At 49.3% G+C, this 9255-nt stretch overlaps 1 protein-coding gene across 1 annotated transcript; it reads left to right on the forward strand.

Moving 5' to 3' along the window:
- The first annotated feature begins 392 nt into the window (after positions 1-392).
- On the forward strand, positions 393-7770 carry Tsfm (Ts translation elongation factor, mitochondrial). Its single transcript, XM_059245312.1, has 6 exons — positions 393-496; positions 710-886; positions 1833-1961; positions 2980-3102; positions 5350-5437; positions 7294-7770. Exons 1-6 carry the CDS (start codon positions 443-445, stop codon positions 7698-7700), a joined length of 978 nt encoding a protein of 325 aa, XP_059101295.1. The 5' UTR covers positions 393-442; the 3' UTR covers positions 7701-7770.
- Positions 7771-9255: the final 1485 nt, after the last annotated feature.

Genomic DNA, 9255 nt, shown 5'->3' on the forward strand with positions numbered 1-9255 from the left:
TATTTATTCGGTTTGTTGAAGGAACTCCTTCACCTCTCCAGGTGACCTTGGAGAGTTTCCTGAGCCCACCTACCTACCTCCCGTTTGTCCTGAGTCCTAAATAAATGCTGAATATGAAAATTGGAAATAAAGAAACACAAACTGTTACCTACATGTCTTGTGTTGTTATTTTGTGACAACTTTATCGTGCCACTTCTCCGTGTCACCCAGTGAGGGGCTGGGTCTTTCGTGAAATGTGTTTTTTAAAAAAAAAAAGCCAAGCCAAAAAAAAAAAAAAAAAAAAGAAAGAAAAAAAAGAGGCGAGTATATTTCTCCAGCCTGCAGGTGGCAGCACCCCCGCGCGACACGTTCCGGGAGGAGTTTTGGCCCTCGCGCCACGCCGTAGGCCGCCGCCATCTCCCCTGCGCGCCGGGGCGGCCGGCGTGTCCGACTGCCGGAGAGGATGTCGCTGCTGCGGTCTCTGCGCCTCGTCCCGGTCGTGTGCACCGGCCGCTCGGTGAGGGATGCTGGCCCCGGGGCTGACCCGCGCGCGCTCCCGGGCGCCGTGTGCGTGCCCTGCCCGTCCCCCGACCCGGGCTCCGCTCCCTTCCCCGCCCTGCTCGCCCGCGGTCCCCCCGAGGTCTCGCCCTGCGGACGTGCTCCCTGCCTGGCCTGCTGTCCAGCCCCGGCCGCTCCCGGCTGCTCACCCCTCTCTCCTTGCTCCCTCCAGGCGAGGCCGGCCCTGCTGCAGCTGTCCCAGCCGTGGCACACGCGTGGTCTCGCGGGCCCCTCGGTGTCCTCGTCCGCCTCCAGCAAGGAGCTCCTTATGAAGCTGCGGCGGAAGACAGGCTACTCCTTTGTCAACTGCAAGAAGGCTCTGGAGACCTGCGACGGTGATCTCAAACAGGTGGGGGCAGGTGCCGCTCGGCCCGGGGCTCCGGCTCGACCTCGCACTTTCCTTCCGAGGGCCGTTCTGGGGGCCATAGACGCGACAGAGCCCAAAGAGAAGAACTTGGCTTCAACGATAGCTTTACCCTTCGATTTCGACTTCATTGGGAGCAGTTGACCCAGAATCCCAGAGTTAACTAACGGTGCTCCTTGTTAGAGGGCTGTGGGGTTTGCTGCTGTTTGGAGATCTGTGTTGGTGTAAATTTTTGAAGTTCAGCGCGCGCACGCGCGCGCGCACACACACACACACACACACACACACACACACACACCCCGTAACTTTATACATTGCAATTAATCCTTTAGAGCTGTGTCACTGTGTCTGTATAATGGAAACACTACTGTCTATCCCATAGTGGGGTTGTGAAGATTAAAGTCGTACAAACACTGGCTACATACAGTGCCAGGTGTAGAGCATTAAGTAGCCGACTGGTTTCTGTTATAGAATGCGGGAGTGAGGAAAGAATCAGTTGGTTTGGATATATTTGTTTGTTTGTTTTGTTTTTCCAGGCAGGGTTTCTCTTTGTAGTCCTGACTGCCCTGGAGCTCACTGTATAGACCAGGCTGGCTTCAAGATCCACCCGCCTCTGCCTCCCGAGTGCTGGGATCAAAGGCGTGCGTCACCACTGCCCGACTGGTTTGGATATATTTTATCTTTTTTTTTTTTTTAATATAGATTTATTTATTTATTATGGATAGTGTTCTGCCTGCATGTGTCCCTGCAGGCCAGAAGAGGGCACCAGCCCTCATTACAGATGGTTGTGAGCCACCATGTGGGTGCTGGGACCTCAAGACCTCTGGAAGAGCAGCAGCCAGTGCGCCATCTCTCCGGCCCAGATGTGTTTGAAAGGACCATTCATTTCTGATTTCTGTGACTGGCTCTCCTCTTCCTCTTCCGTTTGTAGGCAGAGGCCTGGCTGCACAAGCAGGCCCAGAAGGAGGGTTGGAGCAAAGCGGCCAAGCTCCACGGGAGGAAGACCAAAGAAGGCTTGATCGGGCTGCTGCAGGAGGGAAACGCAGCTGTCTTAGTAGAAGTGAGTAGTTGGGGTTCTGTATACGTGAAACAGCCGTGTCTTAGAATATAAGGTTTGTGGTAGACCCTTTGCATGCTTAAGGAACCTGTTTGAGACCACAGTGATATTTGGAGTTCAGTTCTCAAGGCCTATGTTTAAGTGTAGAAGTGCCCAGGTGTCTTGATGGGAAATGGCCTGGCCACCTAGATCATTTCTCCTCAGTGTGACTCCAGTGCAGCTTTGTTACCTGGAACAGATAGATTTAGAAACTAGCATCAGGGTGTGGTGGCTGTCACTTGTAAGTTCAACACTTGGGAGGCTGAGGCAGGAGGCTTACTGTGAGTTTGAAGGGCAGCTAGGCTACAATATGAAATTTTGACCCCTAAAACAAACTGATAAGAAAAGAAAAAAGATTTGTAAAGTCAGTAATTAACGTACTGCTGTGTATTGATGACCGATAAGTGGCGGATTTAGAGGAGGCTGGAGCGTCATGGCTGGTGAAAAAGCAGATGCAGATGAGGCTCCAGTAAAGGAATGAGATAAACAAGTGATACTAACGATGCTTTGGAGAGTGGACGTGGTGGTGCATTGGTGTAATTCTAGCACTTGGGAGGTAGAGGCAGGAAGATCAGTTCAGGGTCATCCACAGCTGCTTGCCGAGTTCAAGTCCAGCCTGAGACCCTTTCACAAAAAAAAAAAAAAAAAAAAAAAAAAAAAAAAAAAGGTTTGGAGCTGGAAGAGGTTAATGGACAAAGTGATTATGGTGTCTAGTACAGGCAAGTGGTGAACTTGTGGTGAGCCCTTCAGGCGTTCTGGGGTCCTCCTGGGGGTGCAGGTTGTTGCTGACTGGCTGCCACGGCAACAGTCGCTTCCCGGTTTCTGCCTCCCCAGAACAAGGAGCTGCCGCTTTGAAACCCGAGGTCACTTGTTTCTCTTGCGTCTGCAGCTTGTTCTGTGTCTCGGCTTGGTCTCCAACCTTCAGACACTCCTGAGAAACTTAGTCAACAGCTTACACAGCAATATCCGTTTGTTCCCACAGGTAAACTGTGAGACGGATTTTGTCTCTAGAAATTTAACGTTTCAACAGCTGGTCCAGCAAGTCGCCCTGGGAACCATGTCTCACTGTCAGAGCCTAAGGGATCAACTCTCCACATACACTAAAGTGAGTTTGAAGTCTCCTGCTGGCTGAATTTTTCACTCCCCATCTTAGGGGTCTGTTCTTCTTGGGGTGGCCATCTCTTTATGTGGGTGCTGGGGGGTCCAGCTCTCGCTGCCTTACTTGGTGACCCTGAAGAAACTCTTCCCAGAAGATTTCGCCTCAATGATGCTGATTTCTTACTAATCACAGCCCATTTCTCAGTCCTGGCCAGACGGCATCGATTGTCCCTGTAAAGCAAAGCTTTCACGGCAGTGGTCTTGGTCTCTTGTTAGTCACAAGCTGATGCTTCAGCCCCAGCTGATCAGAAAATCCCGTGAATGACTCTAATAGAGTCTTTAAAAGAACTCTTAGAAAAAAAGATAAGAGAAATCTTATTCACTGTTTTAAAGATATTTTTATTACATTATTCTTATTACTCTATACTTGTGTGTGTGTGTGTGTGTCTGAAGGTCAGAGGTCAGCCTGACAGGACTCTGTCCTTCAGCCATGGTGGTTCTGTGCAGCTCAGGTGGTCTACTTGGCCGCACAACTGAGCCGCATCACTGGTCCCGTCCTAATCCCTCCTGAAGCTCGTTATTTTTTCCTGCACAGAGTTTATTTTATGTTTGTTTGTATGCACCTGGGTGCCCACAAAGGTCAGAAGAGGATGTTAGATCCTGGAGCTGGAGTCACAGGTGGTTGTGAGCTGCCCAATATGGGTACTGGGAACTGAACTCAGGTCCTCCGGAAGAGCATTATGCCCTCGGAACCTCTGAGTTCCCTCTCCAGCTTTGAATCCCATTCTCCTTTCCTCTTTTAAGATTTATTTTTATTTTATGTGTATGAATGTTCTAACTATACAACCCACCACGTGTGTACAGTGCCCTTAGAGGCCAGGAAGGGCACTGGGTTCCCTGGAACTGGAGTTATCACCATGTGAGTGCTGGGAATTGAACCCGGGTCCTCTGGAAGAGCAGCCAGTGCTCTTAACCGCTGAGCCATCTTTCCAGCCCCCCATCACCCCACCCCACCCCCCACCCCCTATTCTTATCTACTTCTGTAGGTTGGCAGGCTCATTGGATCATGCTTTTACTTTTAAGTGATTTTTGTTGCAAAAGTAAGTGTAAATGTGCACTGATTTCTGGTACAGATGGTGACATGACTTGGTTTTTCATTTGTTGTGTGTCGTGGAAACAGTTCACAGCAGTTCATAAAGATCGTCCTTTGTTTGCGACGGTCTCGAGCAGGCTTGGCCAGCGTTAGCCACCCTGTGTAGCCCAGGCTAGCCACGAGCTTCTCGTCCTCCTGCCTCCTCCTCCCAAGTGCCGGGATTAAGGCATGCACCACCATATTCACTATTTCTTTGTCCTTTTCCTAACTGCATAGTATTCTGTTGTGTGGATGTGCCACGGATTATTCAGCCCGTCTCCGGCTGTTGCCAAAATTCAGTGACTAGAAATAATTGCCCAATGAATAATCTCATGTATATGTGCTTTAAGAAAAAAAAAACAAAACTCATACTCATCAAGCTGGTCGTGGTGATGCATATCTGTAATCCCAGCACTTGGGAGGCGGAGATGGGAAGATTTCCAGGAGTTCAGGGTCAGCCTGGGCTACAATGTGAGTTCCAAGCTTTTCAAGACTACAGAATGTGACTCTGTCCCCCCCAAATAGTAATAAAACAGAAAATGTGTCCTCACATCCTCAGCACTAGAGCCAGAGTCAAAAGCTGAGTGCTTAGCTGGACACTGCTCTGTCCCGCCTGCTTGGGCATCATCATGAGTTCCTGGCCACACGCCCCAAACCCGCTAGTGTCGATACTTTCTGATTGTGTAAAATCCCGGTCCCCGTTTCCAGGAAATCCTAAGAAGGTAGGCTAAGGATGAGGGTCCAGTGGAGTTGGGGGTAGTGCAGTAGAAAGTAAGATTTTTTTTTTTTTTTTTTTTTAAGATTTATTTATTATGTATACAGTGTTCTGTCTGCATGTATGCCTGCAGGCCAGAAGAGGGCACCAGATCTCATTATAGATGGTTGTGAGCCACCATGTGGTTGCTGGGAATTGAACTCAAGACCTCTGGAAGAACAGCCAGTGTTCTTAACCTCTGAGCCATCTCTCCAGCCCGAAAGTAAGATTTATAAGTGTGACGACGCTATCAATTTTTAACATCCTTGGCTTCGTGGAAGCTTTATCTATTTACAGATGGTCGTCTTTCTGCCTGTTCTCTGATTTCGGGGGTGCAGAGCCAGCTCACTTTTGTCTCCTGTACTTAGGGCTTCCTGAACTCCTCTGAGCTCTCTGAACTTGCGGCCGGGCCCAACCGAGAAGGCTCTCTCAAGGATCACTTGGCCTTAGCAATTGGTGAGTATCCGAGGGTTCTGGAAAGTGGACGTTAAGATCTGGTTTCCTTGGTGTCTTTGGTGTCCCTCCAAATGTCATTCATTGTGACCTCAGTTCAGGCGTTGGAGGCAGGTGGTGGGAGTGAATATGATGGAAACATGTCATACACATGTATGAAATTCTCAGTAATAATTAAAAAGAATTACAAGCTCATATGCCTCTGTGGGCAAGAGTATGTGAATATGGGTTGGCCTTTCTGGGGAGCAGTGGACACCCTGAAGAGCCAAAGGAGGCACCATCCCCAAGCTCTAACCTGTTAGTGTATTGAAGGAACTGTAGTTCCGGTATGGTCAGAATCCTGAATTACATAAAGGAGTTTAGGTTTATAAACTAACTCTCATGGTTCTTAGTGGTTTACAGCTGGTTAAAATGATTTTATCACTGTGCTGACTGAACAAAGGCAGAGACGACGTTCACTAAGGTGAAAAAGAACATTTAAGGGACTGGAAGGTGGCTCAGCAGTTAAGAACCCTGGCTGTTCGTCCAGGGGGCCCTGGTTCGATTCCCAGCAAATGGTGGCTAGCAACCACCTCTAATCCCTCCAGTCCCGAGGGGTTCTGGCTTCATGTGGTTTACAGACATACATGCAGTCAAAACACCATACACATAAAAAAAAGTAAATATTTTTTCTAAAGAAGTTTAAGATCATCTGTGTTCGGAATTAGATCGTGAGTCCTTGAGGTGTACATCTGTAGAAGCCACTGTCGGGGAACCACGCCCCAGTCACTGTGCTGGCCTCAGGGAGGATCTTGCTCTCTTTCCATGTCCAGAGGGAGGGAGGAAGGCAAGCTGGCTGTAATTGCTGGGAATTTTCTAGTCTTCTGCAGTGTCTAGTAAAGGCATAGTTCTGTCTAGTGAGTCATGGGTGAGCAGGCAGGCCAACAGCTGTGTTAAGAAATCCTGGAAGAAATGGGAGTTTTGGCCTTGTCAGCTTCTGGTAATTAACTGTTGGGTAGAGCTCTGCGCTGTTTTCATATTTACTCGATTTCTTGATCTTCCTCTTCATGACCTCTGGCTGTAAGTGTGGCTAACTCTGTGTCTTCTCAGACTCCACTGTTCAGCCTCTGTCCCTTCCTGTTCTTTATTTCAGCTTCTCTTGGGAGGGGATCCTGGGGGAGAAGGAGAAAAAGAGATCTGCTTTTGGTTCTCGTGAGGTTTTGGGAATGTTATCGTACTTTTGATGAGTGAGCGCAAGTTGAAACTGTCAGGTGACTGGGTTTGGCTCTCCTGGGGCTTTTGTTAGAGACCTTTCCAGATACTGTTGGTGATGGGAGTTGGGTGTGTTTGTTGTGGTTGTGTGTCGAGAGAGTGACTTGGTGGGGAGAAAATTCACTTAATTGCTTTGGGGTCCGTTTTGAGTTGTAATTCCAACTCTGCCACATATAGGTAGGTGGGTGAATCTCTTGAGTTCTCAGCCTGAGTTTAGTCTGATGAGAACAGCCAGGTTCTGAGTGCCCGCCATACATGAGAACCACAAGACATGCTGCTTGCATATGTCACCTTCTTTATTTCTCGCAGTAACCCTGACAGGTAGGTAGTGTCATTTCCATTGTATAGATGATAAATGCCCCAGGTCACAGAGCCAGGAAGAGGCAGAACCTGGAGGTGAGTCCGTGGCAGCCAGCCTCGCCTTAACTGGAGTGCTCTGCTCTTCTCCCTCCTCCCCTTCCTCCCTAAATACGGGCTGAGGCTGGGGTCTGTGTCTCATTGCAGATCTACTGCACGTACAGAAAGTTCGCCCTGCACGCCGGGCCCCATTTCTGCCACCGCGGCCATCGCAACCCTGTGGTCGTTTCTTGTTCTTTGCTCTTTTATAGGGAAACTGGGAGAAAACATGATTCTTAAGCGAGCTGCCTGGGTGAAGGTGCCGTCTGGGTTCTATGTTGGCTCCTACGTGCACGGAGCACTGCAGAGCCCCTCGCTCCACAACCTGGTGCTGGGGAAGTACGGGGCCCTGGTCGTCTGCGAGACCTGTGAGCAGAACAAAAACCTGCAGGACGTGGGCCGCCGCTTGGGGCAGCATGTGGTGGGCATGGCCCCGCTCTCCGTCGGCTCCCTGGATGATGAGCCTGGAGGAGAGACTGAGACCAGAATGCTGTCCCAGCCTTACCTGCTGGACCCTTCCATCACACTGGGACAGTACCTGCAGCCCCAGGGCGTGTCCGTAGTGGATTTCGTTCGCTTTGAGTGTGGGGAAGCCGAAGAGGCAGCGGAGGCCGAATAGGTTTTTGGCCTGGGTGGAGTATTTATTTTTACATCTGGGTTTCCTTATAAAAAGTTATTTTCTAAACCTCTTCAGCCCTCGAATTTGTTTTTTTCTTTTTATTTATAATGAAATTACAGACTCGCAGGTGAAGTTGTTAAGTAGTGGTGTAATAAAGTAGAAGTTTCTCGTTTAAACAATACTGGGTTTAACTACTTTTGAAATTTTAAAAAACTGTGTGTGAGTGCGCACACGCCAGGCTTGTGTCGTAAGCACTTTGACCCAGTAGGCCATCTCCTCAGTCCCCATCGTCAGTCTGTTACGTGGTCCCTAAGTTTCTTTTTTTTTTTTTTTTTTTTTTTTTTGGTTTTTCGAGACAGGGTTTCTCTGTGTAGCTTTGCGCCTTTCCTGGGACTCACTTGGTAGCCCAGGCTGGCCTCGAACTCACAGAGATCCGCCTGGCTCTGCCTCCCAAGTGCTGGGATTAAAGGCGTGCGCCACCACCGCCCGGCAGTCCCTAAGTTTCTTACACGCCCTGTCTTGTTCCTATGACTCTGCTTTCATGCTGTGATATCTTGGACATCTTCCCTGGAACGTGTCCTGCAGTGTTACTCCTGTGATCAGGACTTCATACGTTGCTGTGCGCTAGAGTTGTCCGGAGGATGTGGGTTCACTGCCTGATGACAACAGCAGGCCCTCTGAAGTGGTCCATACACTAGCGTGTGCCCTGAAATGCGTGTGGCTGCTGGGGCTGGGGGATTCCTGCATAGCTGTGAGGCAGGTTTTGACATTCCTGTGCCAGGACGGGAACGACAGTGGTTCAGTTAACTACACGGCTCTCAATGTTGCCGTTTATTGATTTGCTTTGGATGCTGGGGATTTACCTAGGACCTCAGGCGTACTGCCGAGATGAGTGTTTTACTGTTGTGTACTTTTTGTTTTTTAAAGATCTTTTTTTATTTTATGTGTATGAATGTTTTGCCTGCATGTATTCATATGTACCATGTACATGCCTGGTGCCTGCTTGAGGTCAGAAGAAGACATTGATTGGATCCCCTGGAATTGGAGTTACAGATGTTTGTGAACCACCATGTGGGGGCTGGGAGCTGGACCTGGGTCCTCTGCAGGAGCAGTTAGTGCTCTCAACCCCTGAGCCATCTTTCCCGCCCTACACTGTGCACTTTAAAAAAATTCTGAGACCGAGTCTTTGTAAGTCGCTCAGCTTGGCCTGGAATTCACCCTGTAGCCCTGGCAGGCCATGACGTCACTATGCGCCTGTCCCGGCTGAGCTGGTAGCTGTGATTACAGGTTTGTGAACCAGGCCCAGCTTCAGCATTGCCTCTGCACTTTGTCAGCACTGAAATGCCATTCCCACAGTAACTGAAGTCACCATAAGAAGGAACCTGGAAGACTAGAAAGGACGCCGATGTGCTCACGTGGCCTCTTTATTTGAAAAGTTGAACATGCTCTGGCATGTGGTAGACCTGGGTATTTGGAGTATGGCCTTTGAGTGAGTGTGCAAGTAATTCCAGTGCTTTGGGGGTAACAGGGTATAGTTTAAAAGCAAATGTGGGTC

The sequence above is a fragment of the Peromyscus eremicus genome, chromosome 18 (genome assembly GCF_949786415.1).
Source record: "Peromyscus eremicus chromosome 18, PerEre_H2_v1, whole genome shotgun sequence".
In the NCBI taxonomy this organism is placed as follows: domain Eukaryota; kingdom Metazoa; phylum Chordata; class Mammalia; order Rodentia; family Cricetidae; genus Peromyscus; species Peromyscus eremicus.

What these genes read in the sequence shown, in the direction of transcription:
- Tsfm (XM_059245312.1), top strand. Translation starts at nt 443, where the DNA reads ATGTCGCTGCTGCGGTCTCTGCGCCTCGTCCCGGTCGTGTGCACCGGC. An exon ending in TCGTGTGCACCGGCCGCTCG is followed by an intron (nt 497 to 709) that starts GTGAGGGATGCT and finishes TGCTCCCTCCAG; the next exon opens with GCGAGGCCGGCCCTGCTGCA. An exon ending in AACTCTCCACATACACTAAA is followed by an intron (nt 3,103 to 5,349) that starts GTGAGTTTGAAG and finishes TCCTGTACTTAG; the next exon opens with GGCTTCCTGAACTCCTCTGA.